At 40.1% G+C, this 26,620-nt stretch overlaps 1 protein-coding gene across 2 annotated transcripts in view; it reads left to right on the forward strand.

The window, feature by feature from the left end:
- The first annotated feature begins 1,257 nt into the window (after positions 1 to 1,257).
- Positions 1,258 to 26,620, forward strand: part of CXADR (CXADR Ig-like cell adhesion molecule) — a 32,280-nt gene continuing 6,917 nt past the window's right edge. The window contains exons 1-7 of one of the 2 annotated variants that reach the window (XM_030234041.2): positions 1,258 to 1,347; positions 16,892 to 17,061; positions 17,741 to 17,945; positions 18,315 to 18,470; positions 19,469 to 19,591; positions 19,873 to 20,011; positions 20,360 to 20,546. In XM_030234041.2, coding sequence (XP_030089901.2) covers positions 1,299 to 1,347; positions 16,892 to 17,061; positions 17,741 to 17,945; positions 18,315 to 18,470; positions 19,469 to 19,591; positions 19,873 to 20,011; positions 20,360 to 20,546 — 1,029 coding nt within the window. In that variant the 5' untranslated portion in view covers positions 1,258 to 1,298. Of the gene's footprint in view, positions 1,348 to 16,891; positions 17,062 to 17,740; positions 17,946 to 18,314; positions 18,471 to 19,468; positions 19,592 to 19,872; positions 20,012 to 20,359; positions 24,861 to 26,620 lie in introns of those variants that run through there. The other variant, XM_030234039.2, reaches the window with a different exon arrangement.

Below are 26,620 nucleotides of genomic sequence, written 5' to 3' on the forward strand. Positions count from 1 at the left end.
GAACCTTCATGGAAAATGACAATGCATTTGCCCTACTTATCAAAAAAATAATTCTGAGCTGGCAGGTAAAAGCTGCTGCTTTACTCAGAGTAACCAACCATTTTGAAAGACATAAGTGCATGTTCACATAATCAAAATTCCAGCAGAAATGGAGACATTGCCAATTTCAGCACTAGGAGCCCTTTATTGAATGAAAGGTCTAGCACCTCCTTTTTAGCTAAGTGCATCTGAAACAAACCCTATGTGATACCACTTAATCCAATGCTTTTGACAAGGGCAGAAAAATTTGTTTTTTAAACTCTCACTTCATACATACAGAATGTAATCATATAAAATATATTTCAAATTTATTTATTAAATAAATAAAAAGCAAAAATAGAAAAAAGAATGGTAACACTTTAAAAATTTGTTTGGAATGAAAATCTGGATTGCACAACCTTTATGTAAATATTTGGTTATGGCGGCATTTTCCCAATAGAGAAAGCTGTGGACATAATGAAGGGTACCAAAACTCTTAACCCTTTACAAGTGTAAGAAGCAGATTTATATCAAACAGCTTTGCTATTGCAGTATGTTGTAACACACACAGGGGAATAAATTAATGGAAAATAAACCTTATCAATTTCACTTTCTCTTCTGATAAACGTATCTGATGGTTTTGCTGTACATGAAGCACGATGCGGCTCTTTCTGGAACCGGCGAGGGCTGCTATTTTGGACACCACGCTACAGAACCAAAGTCTGCTTTGTGCCCTTCCGCACACGCTCCCGTCTCCCTTTTGTCTCCTGAGCTAGCTTTCCACAATTCCAGATCTTTCACGGGCAAGACGTGTGCGCTGCACAAGGAGCGCACAAGGCGCTACAGCCACGTTGCTATGGGGACCGAGACACGTCCGCTCGGCGCTCGCACTAATCGCAAGGGACAAGCGCTCCCGACGGGAGAGGAGCGCTGCCCGCCGCACCGCGGGCATCCCTCCGCCTACCGCGGGCAGCCTCCCGCCGCTCGCACCGCGTGTTTCGGGCGCGGCGGCCCCCGCGCCGCCCCGTCCGCGCTGCCGGCCGGGCGGGCAGTCGGGGCAGCGCCGGGCGGTGCGCGGGGAGCCCCGGCGGGCGCGCGTTGCAGGCGGCCCAGGGCGGGCGGCGGCGGGCGCAGGTGCCGCGGGCGGGGCGGGCGCTGCGGAGCCGCGGCGGGGCGGGGAGCGGCCGGAAGTGACGGGGCCGGGCCAGGCTGATTCACCTGCTGGGCGGTGCGCGGGGCGCAGCCCGGGCACGGAGCCGCCGCCGGGTGCCCGCCGCGCCATGGAGCTGCCGCTGCTCGGCGTGTCCCTCGTGCTGCTGTGCTCTGCAGGTGGGGGCAGGTGGAAGGGACGGGACGGGACGGGATCGACGGGGAGGGAAAGGGAAGGAAAGGAAAGGAGGGAGAGAGAGGGGAGGGCGGGAGGCGGTGGCTCTGTGGGGTTGGGAGGAAGCGCGGCGGGGCTGAGGGGGCTGCTGCCCGCACGGTGTCCGCCCCGGGGGTTGGGGTGCGCCGCACCTCCGTCCCTGCGTGTGTGGGGTCCCCGCCGTGTGGGTGGGCGTGAGGGGGGTCTCCGCCCTGCGTGTGTGTGTGCGAGACTGTGTGTGCGGGTCTCGGCCGGGTGCGGGTCGCTATCGCTCGTGTATTCCCCGTCCCCGCCAGCCCTGCCCGCCCTCAGCCCGGGGCGCGGTGCCCGGGCGGGCGCCGGCGGTGGGGCCGCGCCGTGGAGCCGACCTGGGCTTTGTTCGCCCTCAGCGCGGCTGCCGAGCTTTATCTGTCGCCTCCCCCTCCCCTTCCCCCGCCGCCCTCCCGGGCAGCCTCCGGTGCGGCCGGCTCCTCGGTGCCGCCGTGCCCGCCCGGTGTCTCCCGGCCGGAGAGGCTCCCGCGGCGGGCGGGCGGCGGCGTCAGGGAAAACCGACGTGGAATGAGCAAAAAGAAAATAAAATAAAAAAAAAAAAGAAAAATTCAAACCCCAGCCCTGCGTGCGTAGCACCTCCAGCATCCAGGCTGGCTCTGCTTATGAGGAGGTGGAAGGGGCCGGGTGGCTCCCGGAGAGCCCTCGGAACCCGTTTGTGCAGACCCGATGGACACGATTGAGCCCTGCGGGGGAAACGTGAGGGGATTTGAGGGTGGGAGGAAAGCAGTTGAATTGGATGGACCTCAACGCATTTGTTTTTCGTGATGAAAGAAAACAAAGGAGTAGATCGTCTCTAACAAAAAAAGCAATCAACCATACCCAGAACCCACACGTACCAAATCAAACGTGCCTAGGCTGCTAAAAAGTAGGCAGATGTTTTTCATCTCAAATCCTAGCTATTATTAGGTTCCTGTGATGAACTTGGCTGCCATACCAGTGTTTCCTAAACATATCTCTAAAATAAAAGTAAGTTTTCACTAAAGTTGACCCAAACTTATGTGAAACTATAAAAGGTGAGAAAACACCCATGGAGGTTCAGGTTCACAGTAAAATGTATATCAGCTGTGTCAGGAGGTCAGGTTTTATTTCCTATTGAAATGTTAATGTCTGTGTTGATGTCACTGCTGTTTTGGGAAATTACTCATGGGATCAAAATTGTGTGTCTGTAATGGAATGGTGAACTCTGATCTCCTGAATGAAAGGGAATAGATAGTTCTGCATTAAATGTGTTTCCTGAAGCAGAGTTAGAAACAAGGTAGATGCTGTGTAAGAGCTGTGAGTTACTAGTATTTAGCTGGAGCTGGTAAGGTTAGTCATCAAGATTTATATTGAAACGCTGCATGTAATGAAAACAGTGAAAAGAAGTTATTGTGAGTAGAATTATATGTACTGCATTTGCACTGATAGGTTATCAAAGGCTATGATTCTAAAAATTAGGAATAATTATTGTCTGAGGAAATGTCAATCCATAACAGAATTTTACGCTTTAGTTCTGCTGAAGGATACAGGTGACTTCAGACCTCAGTGTGAAATTGGATGACTTTGTAAATAAAGAAATATTCCTAATAAAAACACACATACCTCTTTGATACAGTTATTTGAGTGACTGTACTCTAAAACACGTATATTTCACAGTCCTCTGAAGGAAATAATTGAATAATCTGTGTATCGTAGGAGTTGATATGTCCTCTGAGCTAGCTTGTGTTTTTTCCCATCAGGTTGAGTTACAGTTTCTGTATCTGTGCAGCAGATAGACATTGCTTCCTTCACTGAAGGAACAGATGTCAGTCAGTAAGTTGCTGTTCTCCATATGGACCAAACTTAGAGGAAGCTATTTTTTGTGCAGTTGAGTGAGAGCAGTTGTCAGCGAAGCATTGCCTAGGTGCTGAAGTTACTTGAATTTGTGGTGGTTGTGGTTTAACCCTAGTAAGAAACTAAGGACCACCTACATGGTCACTTGTTCTTGTATTGAAATGAGGGAGAGAATTGGAAAGGTAAAAATGAGAAAACTTGTGGGTGGAGATGAAGACAGTTTAATGGGGAAAGCAAAATCCATGCATGCAGGGAAAGCAAAAGAAGGAATGAATTCACCACCTCCCATGGGCAGGGAGATGCTCAGCTGTCCGCAGGAAATCTGGGCTCTGTCACACTTAAGGGTGGCTTGGCAAGAGAAACATTGTCACTCTGAACATCCCCACTTCCTTCTTCACCCAGCTGTGTTCAGTGACTATGGCATCTTGTGGTGTGGCACTGTCTCCCTGGGTATAGGGAGGTTTTTCAAAACAGTAATGGCTGTGCATGTGGATGCCCCAGCTGAGGATGAGTCTGAGTAGAGTGTTAAGGTAAATAATTGGGTAGGAACTTCTTTAGTCTGTAGTGATATCTTGCTGCTCTTGTAGTGGGTTTTATGTGCATTTTGGTTTTTTGTTTGCAGTGGTAATAGTTGGTAATTTTGTACTCTGTTGAAATTCTGCAATGTGTGATGCTTTATTAATAGAATTGTAAGCTTTTAAATAAGGTAAAACTTCTGGTAAACCTTAGGAAAATCTGTAGTTATTGCCCTGTTGTTAAACTTGCAAAAGTAATTCCAATATCATGCATGCAGGAGTAGAACCTAATGCAGGCATGGTAAGTCAGCATTTGGTGGTTAATACACTTTGCCAAATAAGTATAATAAGGAACTTAAGCCTGTTCATGTTTTTATGCATGCAATAGGATCTTGCAGAACCTTAAATTAGAAGAGTGACTACCACAGGAATTTAATGATGACTCCCAGTCTTTTAATTGCTAAACGTGGGACACTTCATCTCTTGGGCAGTAATTGAACAAGGTGCAGGGTTCAGGTTCTTCTAAAGTGTCCATGGATGTGAGAAGTTACCTGAAATTTGGGACCCGTTTCCTGAATCTTAGAATTTTAAGAAGTATGAAAGTCTTTAACCAGACATTACTTAATCCACTGTTAGTCAATTGCTGTAACACCAACCATGACATCTGAATTAAGTGATTTTGCCTTGGCTTATCTGTGTTTTCCAGAAGATATTTTATGTGTTGAGAATGCTGCCACAGAGATTATTATAACTCATGACTTTGGTCTTCTCAGACTGCCCCCCTGTGTTGCATCAAACTTCAGCTGCCTCTCTGTCTTCAGTTTCAGTTCTTGCCTCTTCCACAGCCAAGCCCACCTAACAGATAGATGAAAATACCCCTCCTGAATGCCTGGTTTAGCTTCTGTTGCTGTTTTATGAAAAATATTTGTGCTCATGCTTTTATATGTCTGCTTTGCTATAATTCCATTCGCACTTCAAGAAAGTAATCCTGAATATCTTTAAATCTGCCTCAGTGTTGGAGCATATTAAAACTCCTTTGCCACAGTGCCTGCAGAAATTCGTACAGACTAGGAAGCTTGTTTTTGGGGCCACTATTGTTTCAACATACTTCCACAATAATTTAATCAATTGTTGTTTGTGTGTTTGGTAAGCTTTTAATGACAGGGATCTTTTTTGGTCTTGTTGCAACTTCTGATTGATTTCTTGAAACTTTCAGATACTGTGTGAAACAGAATAAATAAGGAGAAATTTTAACAACTGTGTGGCTCACCGGCAGGGAAGAATGTATGGGTCCCCACCCCCCTCTACTACAGCAATTTAGTTACACTTTCTTTTTTTCTGTTTCTTTCTTTTTCCCCCTTCCTTATTAAGGAATTCCTCTTTTGCTCCTTTGCACCTTTCAGGAGATGGCTCCGAGAAAAGTCTCTTCAACCAGTTGCCATGGGAGTAAGTGGCCGGAAGTCACAGTTCAGTGTAAACCTGTTTCAGTAGCAGCTGCAATATAAGCAGCCCCTACATCCTAGCTGGTGCTTTCCTTTACTGCAGTTGTAAACGGGTCTCAGTTGCTGAAAACCTTAATTTTTAACTGGTTGGATCACATGATTTGAAAGAAAAAAGTGTTTTGCCACCAATTTGTCTTGGTACAGGGCAAGAATGAGTGACAAGATGGATGCAGGAAAGCATTAGGAGGAAAACTTGGTCTGTTTGATCAGTACTTTCCCAAAGTAGGGAAATATCTGTAAAACTTTGGGCTGGAGAAAGCTTAGTCTAAGAGTAAGACTACATCATTTAATCAGGCAATCAGTCAAATGTCTAGATGTCACCTCAAAGGTTATTTTTGCATCCCATTTGTAGTTGTACCTGGAATTCATTTGTCCCCATGAGGGGAGTTATAAAAAAGAATAAATTTCTGTGAGGTCAGTTTTCTGCCTGCTCCTTTTCCTGATCCAACTCAACGAGATCAAGTCTGAATTATAGCAAGGGGGTGTCAGCTGCAACCTCAAATGCACATGGGTGGAATCTAATATTGCTATTGTTTATTTATTAATTTCTATAAATGTCACCTGCTTACTGGGTCATGTGTTCAAAATGTGATTAGGAGGCAAAATTTGGAGCTTTATTGGTTTTACACTGGAGCCATTCACTGGTGCTCTGATGTCCTTTAGCTGCTGTCAGGATGTATCTGAGGTACTTGATGGTTGCAAGTTGGGCAGTTGCACTTGCTGCTACATTTTTTAAACAGATTTGTTTTTCGTGCCCTACAGCTGAAGCCTATATGCTTAGTATGCTGAAAAATGATTAGTCAACAAGAACTATTTGGTGTGTTGGAGGGAAAGATGAGGATTTGATGCATTCTCAACTGTTTGAACTTGTACAGAATTAGTTTGCATAAAAAAGTTTCCTGTATTCTCTTATCCTGCATCTTCAGTTCTTCGTTATAGATGTATTAACAGTATAAACTACAAGGAATATTCAATCTCAGATGTTTTAAGGCATGTAAAAATTAACCTCTATGTTGTGTGTATAGTAAAAAAATATATTTTAGTCTCCCTAAATTTTTAAATGACTAGTTATCTTCTTGGCTAATTCTTTGAGCTTATTCCTTTCAGTCTGTTACATGGTGGGAGTGGGGCAGGGAGGGAAACAAGAGCAGGCAGACAAGATGCTTTTCTCTCACATTATGGTGCTTCACCGTTATATTTAGAAGAAGCAAAACAGTAGCAAGAAAAGAGCCCAAAATCAACTCTGTTCTACTGAATCAAGTAGTTGTCAATCTTAATGCAAAACCTGCGTGTACTGGGAAAAAAGCATTGCGTGTTCAGTAGCTCAGAAGAGCCAAAGCCTCTTTACTCAAGTGAAAATAATATGGCTGCTCAGTTAAGTGTTGGATTGTAGTGAACTCCCTGATGCATCGACTGACAGATGTGCCCAATGCATTCGCACTGCCAGTGAGCTGCTTCATTCAGCTCCCTTTTAAATGCCATCAAATTGGCAGGAAAAAGATCGAATCATGTGGCTTGATTGCTTAGTGACTGTGTAAGCCTCCAATATCCCTCCGTAATGGGAAAGTGACTTGCAGAGCTAAAGGCAAAACAACCTGTGTAGCTGGCCTAGACTTGGGAGAGAAGGGGCAGGATTTCGTGTAAGTCATGTCAGAATTTCTGCTCTGATCTTTTTATGTTTTGTGTTCACTGAAAAAAGTCTTTGCAAGGTTGGCCTTCATTGCATTTTACACTTCTCAGTACTGTTTCTGGATGGTTCCTTAAAGACTCTGAAGTGCAGTCTGAAGGTACAGTGTCACATTACACCTGCCCCCATTACAGATGTGATGAAGTTACATCTGGTGTGTAGCTTCTGGGTAGCTTCATGTCTCCTCTGCTTATTGCCCCTTCCAGCGGTGGCATTGGATTCCTTCTCCCCTCCCTTGTGCCAGAGCAGCCTCGTGCAGCTGCTGCCAAAGCCCATTCAGCTGATACCACAGATACTTGGAACTCATTGTGGTCTTCTGGAGATACTGGGCTAAACACTCCTCCTCCGTTTAAAACTAATCTTAATCCCAGTTTGTGTTACACTATCCCCTCCCCCTTTCGGTTGCCTCCCGAAAGCTTATCCTTCCCTTCAGTAAGGAGATCTGAATGCCCCCTCTCTCCACTTGATAAGCACGTCCCTCTCAGGAAGGTCATCAGCCAGCAGTTGCTAGGATACGGGCTGGTGGCTTTGGGTTTAGCAACCCAAAAGCTTCAGGAATGTGCTGAACAAGTTAGGAGCACAAGGACAATTGCAAAAGAAAGGGATGTTGAAGAGAATCTTAAGGCGAAGGGTGTGTTGAGGAAAAAACAAAGTTGTGGGGAAAAAAAGAGAAAGATAATTCAAGTTTTAGCCAGTGATTTTTAGGTTTTAATTGTTGCATAGCTGTTTCAGCTGATCTCAGTGAATTGTGGTGGAAAGTGAAATCAAACTCATGCTATGTATTTGTAGAGTTGAAATTATTGGTAGTTTTGTTTATATGAGCCTTTAAGTTAGGAATTTTGTATTAGATTGGGAGGATATCTAACTTCTACCTTAATTGCGCAGTACCTTTTAAATTGGGGCAGGGGTATGCTACACTACACGAATTGGAGCTATTTATTAATTTAATGCTGTCTGAAGCCATCCAGAATTATAGAGATTTTTAAAAAATGTCTTTGAAGAAGTGTGCATAGTCAGTTTCCTGTCTAGATTTTTTTTTTAACTCATGTGATTTGACAGAGGATTTGTGGATTCAAGTAAATGTGCCTCAGAGGAGTGGTGCTTCTCTCTCACCCTGCTCAGAGGAAGTAAAAGTTAGAAATACAAGCCCACTGTTTTGAGACCCAGCAGCAGAGTTGGCTATCCAGGATAGTAAATAGTTTCCCAGGCTTATTCTTATATGTAGGGGGAAATTTTTGGGGTGTGTTTGATTTTGTGGTGGTGTTGTTTCTTGTTTGTTTGTTTGTTGTTGTTGTTTTGTTGCTTGCTTGGGGTTTTTTTTAAGTGCCCTGTTGTTTCATCAGCCTTCTTGTTGTAGCTTATGGGAAAAACATATTTCATGCAAATAAGTCTTTTATCTGCACCATCGGTGGAAAAAGTGTCCTTAAAACTGTGAGTTTGGTCACTCAGCCTCTTCAAGATGTTGGTGAGGTAGCTGGGAGGAAATGTGCAAGAGAGGGTTTTAAAATCATGCCCCTACTAACAATAAGTGTGTAAAACTCTAGCTCTTTTCTACAAAAATTGCTGTGTGGATGTAGTTTCCTGAACTGTTTTTATATTTAGTTTGGGACTAAAGTAGGAAGGAGAAAACTGTGTGCAGCCAAGTCTCTGCTAGGTGAGTGCTTTTATTCCTGTGCTGTAAACTTATTTTGGCTCTGTAAACTGTAACTTTTCTGCACAGCAGGAGAGTTTCGCTAAGATCTGTGACTCCAGTTTAGAGAGCACTGACCTGGAAAGTCTGAAATGCAGGTGTGAACATCTTTTGTCTTAATTTTACTGCCTTTGAGGATTAACCAGCACTCTGCCTAGTGGACTTAGGCTAGTGTAGAAAGGTAAGTCTTTATCTTCTCTCTAACCATTTTGCATTGGGCCTTTTTGAGGTATAAGTAGAATACTTGGTACAGTAATGTCACTAGCCCTGAAAATGTTAGGTTTAAGTAGGCTTATTCCTTTTGTTCCTTTTGCTAAAATGTGGTTTTGGGTGTTTTTACCACTGCAGTGAACTGTGCTTATCTCTGAAATTTGTATCACTGCATTGTATGATAACACTTAGGGTGTGAAGCATGGAAAAAATGTGGTCAGTGGAGCATGTTAAACAGTAACTGTTTAACACTTGATATTAGCAGGACAGTACTTTCTTTGTCAGGAAAAGCTTTGTGATTTGCCTTTATCAGCATGGGATTATCCTAAAAACTGAATTCTTTGTGGAGTTCTACAATAGAATGTACTAAAACCAAATCTCTTTACATACATGGATTCAGATGCAGTAATGCTGTGGGACTTTTTTCTTGTTTTATTTTCTGTTGCATTATTACCTAGCTTTTGTTAGTTCCTGACCAGTTGCTTGCTTGCTTCTGTCCTACATCTCTTGCTTGTTTTACCTCCAGTGAGGTTACTGTGAAGCCTGAATATTCTTTGATACCTAGACACCTGGCTAAATTAATGTGTGTTGAACTAATATGTGTGTTGGAATCTGTCATGCAACATTTTTGAGTTTCATTCTGATATCAAAAATCCCTAAGTCTATTGAATTTGCTTTCCAAAGAGAAGACTTTTTTTTTTAATCCTTCTATTAAACTTCCTTTTTATTGACATTGTTCCTTTAATATTTACTAAGCTAGAGGATACTGTTTAGGAACTGTTCTTTGTGTTGCAGAGTTTATGACATGTAAGGAGTTAGAGTCAACAAAGCTTTATAGTGTTTTGGGCCCAAGCTTTTGAAAGCTGTAACTGTGTTGGGTCTTTTTCCTCTTGGAGGTAAGATGTAGAAACTGAGAATCCAAATCTGTAGCTGAGCCTTTCTTTTTAAACTTTTTGGTTTTTTTTTTTTACCTTTTGGGGAGGGGTCTTACTGATAAATTTAGGATGTGGTTTTGTTTCTCACTTGTGGCAGAACACCATAACTGCAGCTTTTTTGGCCATCTCAGCTGTGCTGATGTGACTTAGCTCCTGCAAAAACGACTAAAATAAGTAATGCCAAATATTTGTTTCCTTTATTCCTTCGTGAAGGCAGCTTTTAATCCAGTTACTTGATCAGCAGGAACCTGCCTTGCAGGCATTCCCTTTGGCTGCCGAGGATGCTGATGTTTGGCATTGCGAGGAAGCAGGAGATGATTGTGGGACGGTGACTGCTTGTGGGGATTTCAGCCTTGGAGACTTTGTTTGTGTTAGATTGTGTCACTAAACACGGGGGCGTCTCCTCAGCCAGGCACTCCTCAGTGTGTACTTTCCTCCCTGCACACTCCCTGCTTGCTAAGGGTGTAAACTTGACTCACTCACTCCTACAGGGCCTGAGTTCAGAAGTGCAGGTTTGAAATAAGATGTTGGACAACTGTCTGAGTGAAGGTGGGAAAGGGGGGAGAGTTGGACAACTTTGTTCTGTAAAGTCATTACAGCTAGCTGAGAAAAGTAGGAGATGAACTGTTAAGAAGGGGCATATTCAGAAGTAAAGTGGGGTTGTTGGGGAGGTAGTTTTTGAGACTGAAATCTGCCCGGTGAAAAGATTTTATCACAGGCACATCTCTAATCTGCATTTGAAATACAATTCTAAGCTGAAGTCTTTTAAGTGAATTTTATAGCTTATAGCTCTCAAAGCACTAATGTGTATTTCTGGTTGTGATCATTACTTGTTACTTAAGGCCACATTCTGTGGGAAAAACATTTTTATATTTAGAGCCTCTGCTTGATTGCAGTCAGGTATTGGCAAGCAAGACTGCTTTTGGAAAGCCTGGTAGTAAAGTACTCTGAAGATGCAGTTGCAGGTGGATCACCCTAATTAGAACAGCACCTCTGAACTCAACTCTTACTTTGTGTAGAAGCTGTCCTGTTCCCCATGTAGGGAGGGACTGTGTCTGCCAGGTTACATAACCCTTCTGTGGCACAGCCCTATCTGATGCCACAAACATTCATGCCAAATTTAGATGCGCACTTACATTTGTGTAAGCCAGCAATGCAGAATTTCAAGGTGCCCCAATTAAATAAGAAAATACTAAATGCATAAGCAGTTCATAGAGTAATTACCTTTCTGTTATTTATTAGTATATATCACAGCTCTGCTTATGTCTGTGTTGGAATGAAGAAAGCTTTGCTCCATTTTAATTTTTTGTCTGCTTTCTGTTTTGAAGATTCTTTTATAGTAGAAAGCAACTTCTATCAGATTCCATAAAATATTTAATTTTCCCTAGATTATTCTTAATAATAATGTGGTTTGCTAAACTGTGTTCTACTTGAGTGATACTTTAAATTCAGATATTCATAAGGAAAGTTTTTCTAAAGACTTGCTATGGGTTTGCACCCCTTCAGAAATCATATGAAAAACTTGTTCAGTCATACAGATGTAGTTTGCAATGGTCTTTAGGGTCAGTTCCCCAGAAAAACAGTATTTTATTCCACCTTAAAAAATGTAAATATGAATGTTCAGAATCTAAATAGTGTATTAGCCTCGTACTTCTTTTAATACAAACTTCTGTAAGGGATAATACTTATTATTCTTCAACAAGGGAAGGGTGCTTTTCTCTTCTCAACCAGTCACAAATATTCATTCGTTTGCCACAGCTGAATATAGCACATGTTCTCCTTGCAAAATAGTTTGAAAACAAAATGCAGTCATTTGGATCAGGTGCACTTCAAAGCTGACTTTCAGGGGTTTTCTGAGAGCTTGTGTGCTTCTGAGTCTACACTTTGCAGTGATTTATTTGCTGCAGTTAGAAATTAGATATTTTAATGCTGGACATATTTGAGTAAGTAGGATGAATTACTTGAGTCACTTATCGGCATCTAAACCAGAAAAGTTGTCTGAAAAGGGTCTGAAATTTTGTCCATTAAACCATGCTAAACAAAACAGATACAGACTTTCCTTCAGCTTGTGATAAAATGTCTGCCTGTCATGTACTAGCAGTTGGATACCTCAGTGGATCCTCTTATGTTTTGAGGAGCATATATAAATAAATAGAATCTCCCGATTTGACTGGAAACTGAAGGGGTAGGTCTTGGGGAAAATGGAGAAAAAGTCATCCTCTCACTGTGCTTGCTTCATGTAGATCTTTAATGCAGTTGCAGAATTGTTTGTGTTGGACATGACCTCGGTCACGTCCAACCTTCTGCTCCAAACAGCACCAACTCTGAGTACTTTGGTCTTCTCTGTATCAGCTATCACCTGTCCAATTTTTCTCTCTGATTCTCTACTGCTTATGTAATAGTAGAAGGTTTTCTTGTGGCACTGGAGTCCCATGCTGCTTTCAGCTTTAGTTGTGTTTTGACTTCCCTGGCAGGGGTGCTGCATGCCTGGGCAATATTTGTGTATTCTTCCCTTGATAGGCTGTTCTTGCTTCTTCCTCCTTAGGACAAGCTGCTGATTAATCTGTTTATTTAGCTGGGTTTTGGGATGTGCTCCTTGTGTGTGGTTAGTTATTGTCCTTAAATACTCCTCAGTTTTCTGGAGCTCTTTTGCTTTTTAGAACTGGATTCCACAGAACTCCAGCTACTGGGTAAGTCAGTCTGCTCATATGAAGTTCAGGGTCTGTGCTGGATTTGCCTTCCTCCTCTCAGGATTTTCAACTCATGGCCAAGTGGTCATGGCCAAGGTTGCTGTTGATCCCATCCCTGGCAAGTTCTTGGGGTTTTTTCCTTGAAAGCAATCTCAAGAAAGCATCAAATGGGGATTGACTCATTTAGTACTGCTTTCCTCTGAAATATTTCAGAAACCTCTTAGATTTTTTCTCCTGCTGTGTTACCCTTCTAGTAGATGTCACAGAGGTGAAGTAGTAACCAGTCTCTGTCATTTTTAGAAACTTTCTGGAACTGCTGAAATAGTTTTCATCAGGGTCTTATCCTGACTATGTGATTTGTAACAAACTTTGACTGTGATGTTTCCTTTAACCCTGACCCACAAGCTCTTAGCCAGCCTGTTGTCTGTCCTGTAGAACAGCTTTTTGTGTTCTAGCTACTCCTACAGGTAGAGGGCAGGTCACCTGCTGTTCTTCCCTTCCTGGCTTTGTTTAAAAGCTTGTGTCCACTGATGACAAAGTGCCAGTCATGCAAGCTGTCCCACACGCCTCACTCTGGTGTTAGCTCTGTGTACAGGTGCTGTAGGTGGCTTCCCTTTTAACATGACTTATCCTCACCAGGATATCTCTTCCTTCCACCAGCCTGAACCAGGTACTTGGCTCAGTCTCTATTCCTTCCCTGACTGCCAAGTTCAATTACCATTCCCTGGCAGATCTCTCATTTACAGAGCTCCTCACCAGCTCTGATGAGGTTGTTCAGATCCTGCTTCCTTGAGTGGATCCCATCTCTAACTTAGTAGCCCTTGTTTCTCAGGGGTACTTGTGGCCATAAAAGTTAAAGTGTTCCTTGCAGTGCCATTCCTGTAGTGAGTTCTTAACTTGAAGAATGTGTCTCTCTGTGTCTTTCCCCCCCACAGGAAAAGAGCAAGGAGGACCTGGGATCCCATGTCCTCCTTTGCCTCCTTGACAATCTCTGACATGTCAAATTGGCCAAGCCTCCTTTTCCAGCATATCTGGCAGTAGCTGTGTGTCTTCCCTGCAGAAGGGAATCTCCAACTAGTATTACCTGCCCCTCCCTTGTGTTGCTAATGCTCAGTCCAAGCCCAGCTAGCTCTGACATGTACCTTAATTGAGGTGCTTTCTGCTTCTGCATGCTGATGTTGACCCCAAAAAAAAAAAAAAAGGTGGAAAAAAGGTTTGTGTTTGCAGCCTTACTGCAAGGAAAAGACTGTGGAACACTGGTATAATGAAAAAGAGGTGTTGGGAGATGTGCAGTAAGAAAGGAATTGAGATTTATGGAAAAGCCCTGATAATTAGAAGGCTCAAACTGATGTTTGAGTACCTCTCTTAGCAGCTAGTATGTGCTGGAAGCTTCACGTGCAGGAATGATTGTTGGGTGTTATGCTGAGGATTGTGTGCTTTAGCTTTCATTGACATCTTTGCATGCAATGTGTGTGAAAATACTTCTTGGTCTTCAAAAGTATCAAAAAATTAAATTTTAAAAATATTTTTATGGCAATCTTTTATTTTGGGCAAGGCTCTTCAGGCTGTTGGTTTCTGCTTTTATTTGGCATGTGGTTACTATGTTGATTTAGATGTTTGGATCAGAGAAATAAGTGCTGTAGTAGAAACTGAAAGATTTGCTATTTCTGGCTTTTAAAGCACTTGGACCAAGCTGCCAGGCAGTGATAGGTGGGACTATGGAGTCTAGTTTCCTAGGAGTGTCTCTGAAATGTAGTACTTCCAGCATTTAGCATAATTTTTCTTCCCAGTTGCAACTTTTGCAGTGTTTTGCCATGAAACTGTGCAATGTCCACTTTGAAATTATACTCACATAATGGCAATGGAGAGGCAATAGATAGTTGAAGAATCTAATGCTTATTAGCTATGTCAGTACAAATGGGTACTTGGGCGACTTCTGGTTTTACTGGACTGTTATTTCTCCTTTTATATTTGTTTTGAAATTGTCAAAGAGATGAACAAGCAACAGCTGAAGAGGGAGGGAAATAAAACATTGATCTTACAAGTCCCATTTGTTTAGAAAAGTAGTCAAAAATATCAGCACATGGATATTCATCTGTCCACTTTTTTTTTTGGCCATCTTGTGTTTCAGCAGGTATTAACTGAAAATCAGAGGGGTTGATATTTTTAGTAGTAGGGATGTGTCAAGGTGTCTTCAGAGTGTGAATTCTATTACCCACTATCTGCTGTGAAAAGGCAGAGTGTTGTTCTTACATGAATTATTGTCCCATTTGTGAAATTCTCAGCAGGCTCTCTTGTGGGGAGGGGAAAGCAAATGTGTGTGCTGTGATCCTTTGTTGTGGGACTTCAGATGGCAAAGTGACTGTGACTGGAGATGCTGCCACAGAGCAGCAGCTCTGCTTCAGTGATTTACTTCAGAATGAAAGCTGCTAATTTCCCAGGTTACAGATTTGAGGCTTTTAAGGAAGTGAGTAACATCATAATGTATTTCATTATCAGTCACTTAAACTGCGCTTGAGTTCACATCCCTTTTCTTTAATATAGTAATGTTGAAGATGCAATTTGGAGATGAACTTGAGAGTATTGCATTACAGTTCCTTAATGAGGCCATGGGGGAAAGGGAAACAGAAGAGTATGGAAGTTGCTAAAAAACAGTTCAGGAATTTACATTAGTAATGTAAATGCTACTGTGTGTTATGGAAACATGAATGTACTTTAAATCTACCCATAAACAGAGGTAGTACTAGTGTTGTCTTTGCTTATTCAGAGGTTTAGAATGGCTAGTTTGAAAATCTGAAAAGATCCTTTAGGAGGGATAGGATTGTGACAAATCAACTGGTATTCATGGAGATCACTGTTATTTAGGGAACAATATTAATTCAAGCTAGTAGAGAATTAATTGTTCAGATCTGTTTACTGTGGTCAAAAAATAGGCGGTACAAATCTATTAGAGTTATCTTTGAAAAGGTGTACGTTGTTGGTAAGAGACATTGCATGTAAATATCTTTTCTACCTTAAGCTGATGTGGATTTTTTTGGTTGGTGTTTCTTTTTTTTTTTCCTTCCACCAGACTGAGGGTAATGTCATGAAAATCAATACCATCAATAGTAGGAAACATAATAATCCTACCTATTTTGTTAATAATCAACTATGGTGAAAGGCTTTTCTTGCAGGCTATGGTCTGGAATTTTAGTATGTCAAGTGAATTCTATTTCTCAAGGATTTTTTAAAATAGCTGTTAAAGATCCTGTTGTTTTGTCATCAGGAAGAGAATGCAAACACTTGATAGCAAAATTTTATTAAAGAAGGATCTCTGTTGGGACCCTTCCAACTCACCATATTCAATGATCTACTGAAGGAAGCTCCTCTACTTTGCTGGAGCTCCTCTACTATATGGAGAAGTGCAAGTTAGAACATAAAAGCACGGTGTGAAATTATTTTAAAGGCTTTTTCATCTGAGGCTGGTACTTGACCTCTGTAAAGGCACCAAAGCCATCTATCTTCCTCACGCTGTCCACTCTCCTGGTGGCCTTGCAGCTCTCGTGGCTGTGGTCACATCTGTGTGTGTGTGTGTCTGCACCCATAAACTGACCAAAAATCTGAGCTTGGTTTCCAGCAAGGTGGACAAAACAGTGGATGTAACAATGCCAAACCTATTTCCATCATGAGCAAAGGGTATGCTTTCCACATGCTGGCTGCGATATGCAAGCCTGTACACTTGATACAGGGAAGCCTGTGTTTGTGGGAAAACGGGGAATCTTGCTTTAGGCCTTGAATAGCTCTTTTTGTGTCATTATATGAATTATTTTCAGGGTTGAATTGAGGAAAATTTGTTGTTTGGAGGCATGTTTGCCTAGAGGCATGCAGATAAGGATTGTGCAGCCTTTTTAGAGGAGAAAGACAAGCAGAACACAGAAACAAATGCAAAAAACTCATTGAGATTTTTGGAAAACGTTAATTTGCCTTCTATCTCCCTGTAGTTGGAGGAGCCCTTATAACTGAAGGTAAAGTAATTTACTTCCAACCCAGAACTTCTCAAAGATTCTGTCTATCCTGGCAGACTTCATTGCTGTTCCATACTTTCATTTTCAGTGAGGGAGTAATGGTAAAGTGATTATATAGTGACTTGAAAACTTGCTGCTGAAAATGTTTAGCTTAGGATTGTGTGAGTTGTGGAAAAAAACCCCAAGCAACAACAAGTGTGGCTTGAAAGATGTAGCTGCCTGTTGGATGTAATTCCAAATGAGCAGTACAGGACTTTGCACTGTGTTGGGTGACAGGGTCTGCACAGGCTCCCTTCAGCAGTGACAAATCTGACTGATGGCGTGATTTCTATACAGGAAAAGTATGTCATAGAGCACTTATAGTGAACAACTGCGTGTGACTTGTTTTCAAAACATAAAAATATATTTCTATAGGTCTGACAAGAAGCCTAACTATAACTTCAGTTGACCAGTCAATGTTTGAAAAAGCACAAGGAGAGAAAGTTACGTTGCCATGTACTTTTGAACTCTCAGCTGAAGATGAAGGACCACTAGATATTGAGTGGGTATTGATACCAGCAGATAACCAAAAGAGGGAACAAATAGTAAGTAGACACTTCTCTTTGTACAGTGTTAATTCAGTTGTTTTAGTAGGTCAATCTATGAGGTTTTTACTAACTCTTTAATGTTCCACCTTTTCAGGTTGGGATGCTTGTGATCTTAAATTGCTTTGAAGCACCAGTCACATGAAATCTAGTGGAAGTTTTGAAATACCAGATTAAGGATGAAATGTTAAGACATTTTTCACTATAAACTTGCCTTCTAATGAAGAACTTCCAAATTAAATATACTTCAGTTCCAAAAAGCAAACTTTGTTTTTGTACCTGCATTTTCTTCCTTATTGAAAATAGATTCGAGAGGACTTTCTTTTAAATATATTAACTCTTTTAGTTATTGATGCTTTCCTGTCTTTGAAAGTCTTATCAGTAAGATGATTCATATTAGTAGGCAGGTTTTGCAGAGTTAAATTGGAGCAATTCTAAACAGTTTTTTTTTCAGTCAGAAGTCAATGCTGTCATATTGGTACTTGGTCAGGTGTTTAGTTGAAGTATTCACTATAATGCTGTGTGTGGTGGTATTTTGAAGGTGGAGATATTTGACTCACTCTGTTTTATTTCTGGGGTTAAAACTATAGAAAGAAGCTTGAGTATTCAAAGAAATGAAATTATTTTAAATGTTTGCACACTAAGTGGATTTCTGAATAATATTTCTTTTTTTTTATAGATAATTATGTATGCTGTAGACAGGGTTTATAATCATTATTATGCTGGTTTGACTGGGCGAATGCAGTTTACTAGTCTTGATCCCAAATCTGGTGATGGTTCACTGGATATCCTGAATTTGAAGGCATCAGACACTGGTACATATCAGTGCAAAGTGAAGAAGGCTCCTGGAGTTCAAAGCAAGAAAATACAGTTGACTGTACTTGGTAAGACAATTTATTTTCTTAAATTTTCAGTGATGTTTATGTGCTTATTCCACCCTATTTTCAATGTCTGAAATGAAAGCTGGAGTTGGACAGTGTTGTACTGAATCTGTGGTGATTATGGTCATTTCTGAGGCCTTGGGAGGGATGGGCATAATTCTGTTCTGGGAAATAAAGGAAATGATATTTAAAATTACAAGCATTTCTAGAAGTTCTCCACCTGACTTGTATTTTGTAGAAAAATCCTTCTGTGCTTAGAAATGGCTTGTGGCACAAAACTTTGTCTTTCACAGAATGGACTGGCTGCTAGAACACAGCTAGGAAATATTTTGATTATGACTGTTATTAATTCAGTGATGTTTTGTTTATTAGTAAAGCCAGCACGGACTAAATGTTCCATTGAAGGATCACAGGAGATTGGAAAAGACGTTACCTTGAAATGTGTGTCACAAGAAGGATCCCCACTTTTATCTTATGACTGGAGGAGAGTGTCAGACACACAGAATCTTCCTGCCACTTCCGTGCTGAGTACTGTCAAATTTCATTTATTACTCTCAAATAATTAAAAAGATTGCAATATTATTTTTGGCTTATCCTGTCTTGTAAGCATCTCTGGGTTAGCATTACTATAGAGTAGTCAAGATTAAATGTCACTTCTGCCCTCTAACAAAACCGACTTTGAAACAAGCTGGAGTTGATTCTAGTTTTTAATTCATGCTTGGAAACGTTTCAAGCTTCAAGTTGAGATTCCTGTCATTAAGAATCATGCTCACCTGTGCCCAGATGTTGTTAGTTCTCCTGATTGCTGATGATTTTGCTTTTGTGCTTAAGTGGACAGTAGGGAATTCAGATGTGGCTTCAATATGATATAAAACAAGCAAAAAATATCCAGTTTCTTGTAAGCTTCTGCATTCTATTAAAGTATGTAATATCTTAAAACACAGATCCCTAAAAATCATCTACAAAGGAAGAACCATAATGCTGTTCTTCATTTTGGACTTGACTCCTGGTCTCCTATTTGATGTCTCTTATTAATTGTTTTGTCAGTGAATCTGTTGGTCATTAATGTCCTCTGTACCACTCAAGACTTTAAGCTGCTGTTGGTTATGCCCCTTCTTTCTCCACATTCAAAATTTCTCTCGTGGTAACAAAAAGAAATTGGCACTATCAGTGCTGGACAAGAATGAGTGGGACATTGTGCAAGAGTGACTTGTCACTCACAAAAACCATGTTAGTTTTGGGCTTATGAATGTAGTTTTGGGGACACTGAGTGTATTCTATAGAATCTAGACTCTATCTAACTTGTTCAGCAGAAAGAGCAAGTCAAATACTGTGGCATACGTTTTTTATGTGGTGAGACTTTTATGATAGCATTTTACAGCATGGTAGAACTGGTTTAATCTGGTTTATTCATATAGCATTTTTAAGTTAAGATTTCATGTATATGCTGATTTAATTATTCTTTGATATTAAATATGGAGTTATATTTAGGAAAATGGTAAACCTCTCCCTTCTGTTGTTTATAGATAAAAATACAGGTGAACTTCTTCTGAAAAACGCCTCTCGAGAGTATTCTGGTACATACAGCTGTGTGGCCGCAAACAGAGTTGGCACAGATGAATGTTCTGTTGAGCTGAATGTCACCCCTCGTAAGTGTTTGCTGTGTAACAGTCACACAGTGTTCTTGTATTAAATCTGAACAGTCTTTTTCTCTAAACTCCTAAATGGTTAAAAACCCCAATGCTCTTATGGAACTTGTGGGTGCCACTTCAAGTGGCACCCACAAGTTTTAAATACACGTGACTGAGCACTCCCCCTCTGATTCAGTATTATTGACCTGCCTCATGTGAAACATACTGGGCTTAATGTTTAAATAAAGGTCCTATAACTCTGGCATTTAACAAACAGTATTGTTATTTGTCTATTCTAGCCGTAAATACAGCTGGTATAATTGCTGGAGCTATTATAGGAACTCTGCTGGGTCTCTCTGTACTGTGTTCTATCATCTTCTGTTTTTGTAAGAAGCACAGAGAGAAGAAATACGAGAAAGAAGTACATCATGATATCAGGTAACAACGTGTCTCTAGTTTCTGAGCAGTATTATTGGAAGATTAACTTTTAAATGTGTATTTCTGCAAATAAGTTACTTAACAGTTGAGATTTCTGTCTTAATCTGGAAAGCTTATTATAACACTAATGGCTTGTCAGAGAACTTTAAATGGTTTGTCTAATTTCAGCAAACATTTTAGAGGCAAAGAATATTGAGGGTTTGGGGGGGCTTTTGTTACTTTAAAGGAAGATAGAAGGGTATTTTTGACTACAATAGAATAAAAACAAACTGAATATTTGTTTTAAGGTAATGGTGACTGAACGCTTTTTCTGCGACTGATTGTTTTTTTGTGTTTTGCTCATTTCAGAGAAGATGTTCCACCTCCAAAGAGTCGCAGCTCTACAGCTCGCAGCTACATTGGCAGCAATCGTTCTTCCCTGGGCTCAATGTCTCCCTCCAACATGGAAGGATATACCAAAACTCCATATAGCCAAGTCCCAAGTGAAGACTTTGAACGTGCTCCTACTCAAACCCCAGCCTTTGCACCTTCAAAGGTAGCTGCACCTAATTTAAGTAGAATGGGAGCTGTTCCTGTGATGATTCCAGCACAAAGCAAAGATGGGTCGATAGTATAAAATATTAATTTAAAAGCTGTTTTTTTAAAGTGTTCATTGTAAGTATTATAGAAAAATACTGTGTTTCATCCCTCATTTTAACACTGGCATGAAATTTTCCTTGAAGAAAATATACAAGTGAGTTTGAAAAGCCACCAATTCTCATGTTTAATTTTAAACTTATTTGCATATGATAGTTGAACTATTTGCTAAAAACATTGAAGTTCATAAATAAATATCGTACACTGAAGGTATTTGGACCTCTGGTAGGTTGCTGAGGAGGTTCTGACACTGTCAGCTAATGTACAGTTCTGAATGTGTAACAGTGAGATACAGGTGAGAAGTAACAAAAGCATTTCATGTGTAGACCATGAAGTTTCTCAGAGTTCCTGAGACTTTATTCTCAGTTGTGGAATAACAGAAATATTTTAACTTGGCCACTGTCTGGTATAGTTGCAGGGGGCTGAAATACCAAGGATGACTTTGAATTCTGTTCAAATTGAGTGTTTATGTGGTTCTTTAACCTGGTGATGTTTGTTTGGAGTGCTGGAGCTCTTATTTGACTTATTTGTCAGGGGCAGACAGTCATTTGATTGGTTCAATTAATTTAATCTGCTCTGAATTTAAAAGGGCAATGAGCAGAAGGGTGACAGAAAACCTTGCAAATTCTTTGAAACACAAATTTTTTTGCAATAACTAGTTCTGGTCCTGTCAGATAATTTAATACTTACGTTATCTGATGCAAGAAGTCCTATCAGATTGTTGACAGAGGTATCTAAGCTCTAAAATTTACAGACCAACTGTTACTGTCACAGTAAGAATGAATTAATGTATCTTTACACAGGTCTTTAAGTTAGTTGTACCTTGCATTTTCCAATACCTGGTTAGATACTAAGGCAGTGCTCTTAGGTTTTTTCCAAAGCAATTTCCTAGAAGCTCTATGGGGATTTGATGAAACCTGTTTTAAGTAACTGGTATTTGATGTCTGTCCTCTTGCTCTAACCACTGTGGAAACAACTTTTCTTATATGCCCCTAAGCAGTAGTCAGTCCTTGTTCAAGATGCTAATGTCTGGCTGTATGAATTTGCAAGGAGTTCAAAGCTCATTTTTTCTTGCCTCTTTAACAACCCTAAATATTCTGAACCAATGTTCAGACTGTGGAGAGTAAGCGTTTCATGTAACTGTGAGAAAACAATTACCCAGAATTGCTGATACAAATCTCATGTTGCAAGATTGAAAACGCTTCTTCCCAATTTTGCAAACTTAAAGCAATACAGGAGAAACACAGCAATTCCTTGTCTTACTTTCACATGTATTTAAGGACTTCTGATAGCTTCTGATGACTGTTGTTATATACCTGCAAAAGCTCCATTTAAAACTCTGTACAGTTTGAATCTGTGAATTCTTCCTTTCTTCCTGTTTTCTATCTTCTTTGTCTTGTGCTGGGGAGCAGGTGGGGGAGAGTTCTTTTAGCTGACTCTAGCTAGAGATGTTGAACTGCAAGGTATTTTGGAAAACTGTAAGTTCATTACAGTATGTGCACTGATGTTGATGAAGGAAATATCTGAATAGCCTGTTGAAAGATTTTAGGTTATTTGTGTGTAGCAACAGTGAGAGAAAACAACATTAACCCAGACTTCTAGGTTTAGTATCTGCTTATCTGTAGCTGCCTATACATCTGTGATGAATTATTTGGCTTATTACTAAATGTTTGTCTTATCTGTAAATAGGTGCACAATTTTTGGCTGGCACTATTAATGTAAAGAAATTTCCCTGCCCATGGCAGTGGTTGGTACAAGGTCATCTTTAAGCTCCTTACAACCCAAACAATTTCATGATTTTAACATACCCTTCATACTGAATTTAGAAACTTGAATGGCTATTAAGTAATATAGAGTTAGTTTTACACATTTGGGACTTTTTTAGATTGTAAACTGTTACTGTTCGAGATCAGATTTTTTATCTTTCATGTGTGCCTTGTCAATAAAATTTGCCTGATTGTAACTTCAGTTTTTATTAAATTTCTGGTGCCTAAACATACTGTATGAACAGGTGCTTAGATGATGGTACAGTTTTTAAAACATGACACTGTGATCTGATTTCTTGATTCTTATGTACTATTTATACCTCTTCATGCCTATTTTTGGATGTGAACTTCAGTGTCTCTCTCTCTGTATTGTTCTGTATTTCAAAATGTCACTTAACTCCTTCAATTGTTAATTATGATTCAAGTGTTTGTGTTCCTGTAAGCTCTTCAGTTGTTGTACCAATGAGAGAGATGATTGACTTTCATTTATGTGGTAAATAATAGGCTTAGTAAATGTGCCAAACATAGCTTCTGAAGAACTATAGATGAGGAGACATGTTTTTGCATCCAATTATTGTGATAGAAGAGACTTCCAAGATGTTAATCATACACTGATTGTTTACCTTGAAACTAAGGCCTTTCTTAATGAAAAGGGTATAGTTACTACAAATACAAGTTGAGTGCTAGACTAAAGTGAATCACAGACTGTGAGAGAGCTATAAACTCAAGGAACCAGGCAGCAAACCTACTAAATTTGGTTCTAAGCCGTTTGTGGGCCTATGTGTGTTTTAGGGTTTTTTTTAAATTAATTTTTTGTTTCGGTTTGTTTTTGGTTTGGCCTGAGACCCTGTAACTTACAGTCAGGTAAGCCCTAAAACACTCAAACTCAGAAACCTGTCTCAGTAAAGCACACGGAGCAGAGTTTACACATGCTTGATGCTCTGTCAGCTAGTGCAAAATAATAAATGGGCAGAAGAACAGCCTGATGTGCCCTCAGAGCCTGGCTGTTAGGCTTAGCAGCCTTGACAGTGTCTGTCTATTTATGTAATTGCATGGAAAAATGAAAGAAATGGAATCTGACACAGTCCTTATCTGAAATATAGAACCTCTGACTTGGGGTAAACTCTGCCTCAAGTTGCTATCATCATGCCTTTTTGGGTGGACGCAACACTACTATGAAAACATAATACTGCTACTATGAATTATTTCTTTTGTCACTAGCTTGTTCACTTACACTGGATTATGATTCTCAAAAGCAGCTACTATATTTTAACAATGATTTCTAGCTGTGTGGGAGATGAACTGGTTAACATATGAGGTGTCTGATGTGCCAGAGAGCTCTGCTGACAGAACAGTTTTAGGAAGTAATGGCAGCTGATATACCAGTTAGGAGGTGGCATTTTTAAAGTCTCATTTTGTTCAAAAAAAAGGGGGGGGGGGGAAAGGGGAGGGAGGGTGGTACCGTTGTGTAAATACTCTAAGTGAGCTCAAGAAACCTCTAGTTAATGTCATGACTGTAAACTTGCCTGTTGAGGACTACTATATATAGAAAGAAACCCCTCAATTTTAGCATGGTGTGAATAAAGTGTTAGACTTGTAATACTGTAGAGGTTACATAACACTTGTCCTTACATTACAAGAGTTTTCATCAACTTTCTGCAGTGGGTATTTAAAGATACTTGTGTGAAACTTCCTTCCCTAAGAACAAATACTTCTTCCAAAACTGTGGTACACAGAAATGCCTTGTTGGAGGGGTAAAACATGACTTTTGAAAGAAATGTACAATGCATACGTCTTTCTCAGCTCTTGATAGTCTCATTCATATTAGATGTATGCTTCCTGTTTAATAGTGCAAGTAAAAGACTTCTGAATTGCAAGTTTTTATGTAATGCTGAATATTGTATATTACTGGTTTCCATGACAAGCTTTTAGTTTTGTTCTGAGCAGTGTATATATTCTGGATCACTCTAGGTCTTTGTTCAGTCTAAAGATATTATGCTATTTGTGTCACTTAAGTGTTTTATACACTTGATAGGTGCTTTTTGGGGCCCTTTGTTGAATAATCCCCTAGCACTGAGGCATAGCTCAGCTGAAATCAGAGCAATAACAACTTCCTGGGATCCAAAATGTTACAATGTTACATTACATTTCTCCTGCACAAAGCATGGACTTTGAACATTGATATGAATTTCAGTATGAGGTTTTTATATTCACACTTTTGGGGGAATGGTATTTTAAAATACAGGTATTGTGAGTGAATTTGTAAAAAAAAAAAACAAACAAAATTTTAAAATGCTATAATTCCATGACAGACTTGTGTACTTTTTGAAATAAAACTGTTGGAGAAAACAGTAGTCTGTCTTTATTTTAAAGTAGCACTTGTATATGTCTTCAGCTTTTTCTTTATGTAATTGGAAGTGAACTAATAAATATGGCTGTGTATACCATGCTGGCATTAATAATTTTATTTATTGCTTCCCCCCCCACCCCCTTCCAAGGCAAATAAAACTTTAGATATTTTAAAATATTCACTTTTACGTGGGGTTTTAAATTGTAGGTATAGTTATTCGGAAACATAAGCCTGGAAACGAACTTTAGATTTCATCCCTCTTTATTTTAGGTAGAACTAAAAATTCCTGAAACTGATTAATCTTTGCCCTTTAAAGTTCAAACAAGCAGGTTGACAGCACTCAAAGTATATTGATAAAATGCTCGGGGGTTTTATTGTCATTGTGTTAATTTACATCTCTTTCAATTTTGATGAAGCTGACTCTGGATACTCTGCACTGCTTGGCCTTGCAAGCCAACTAATTATTGGCCTTGTCATTTTACCTGAGATTAATGTGATTTCTCCAGTGTCATCTCGGGTGGAGATCCAAAGTCTGGCATGGGCTCTATCTGCATTAATGGCATGTATTAAGTTCATATAATTGGAGGCATAATTGACTTACATTTGCTCATAACATGTGCATGTTCATATGTTATTGCACATGCCTATCTTGATATATTAATGTGTTCTGGGCCAGACCAGATGTTCCAGTGAACATCTTCTTTATGTATATTAAAAACCCAATATATGTGTCCACAAGCATGTGAAGTTAAATGGACTACTGGTGGATAAACCTCTAGGATTTTTTTTTAATTTCAAATTAAGAATCATGCTTAAATACCAAAAGAAACCTAATAGAAGTGGAAGTCAGATTTGTTTCTGTTCATAGAGTTCTGAGAAACCTTTCTTACACTCCTTTTAACATTCATGTCAAGACTTGGGAAAGGATGGAAGTGTTGAGCAATTTTGTCACAGATGGCTCTTGCACGCCTCAGCTGCTCCTCAGGTCTTTTATGTGGAGAATAGGTGACCGTGAACCAGAAGCTGAATACTACCTCCAGCTTGACTGTGGAATTCCAGCAAAACAGCTAGAACTTTCCTGAGTGTCCTGACAGAACAGAGGGCACTCAGCAACTGGTAGCTCTACAGAACCTCTGTGATCCTTCCTGTGTGTCTTAGGCAATGCCTTGGATACAGTGTCATAAAAGGTCTGGCTGGGGGCTTGTTTCTCTGAACATCTTGGCTGTGTCTTTTGAGCTTACTGTCTCTAATTTGTTTCCCTGATGTTGAGTTGTTTCAAAGCTGTATGACAATACTGATAGGCAATTCATTGCTAGGCTCTTTTAAAAAGCAGATAATGACAGCAACTTAGCCTTGTTTCCTATCTGTAAAATTCATAAAGTGCAGTTGTTTGTAAAGAAAATAGCTGATTAGGTAGCAGAAGTAAGAATAGGATGAAACAAAGCTATGAATGTTGCCTACCTTCACAAATGTCAGCTTATTCTAAAACTACTTTTAGCTTGTGTATGACCATAGGTGATTTCTCAAGACATGAAAACTTGCATCCTCATATTAAAATGTGTGTACTTGAGTTGCGATGATTCTGCTGCTCTTCCTAATTTGCTTTAGGCTTTTTACGAAATGGTGCAAGCACAGCTACCAGGAGAAGAATATGAACCTTTAATTTTATAAAATAACCACTCTGGCAGAAAACTGGCCTGGAGGATTGTGTTATCCCTGCTTCTGATTTTCATTCAAAGTCAAGTTTCTGGAAATAGGGAGCCTTTAAGTATCTTTTGATTTTTAGATCGTTGGAAATCAAAGTCAGTTTCACCGTCGTAAGTCCGTATTTTGAAGACTTCAGCTTTCAGCTGTCAA

This window comes from Serinus canaria, chromosome 1 (assembly GCF_022539315.1).
Source record: "Serinus canaria isolate serCan28SL12 chromosome 1, serCan2020, whole genome shotgun sequence".
Taxonomy (NCBI): domain Eukaryota; kingdom Metazoa; phylum Chordata; class Aves; order Passeriformes; family Fringillidae; genus Serinus; species Serinus canaria.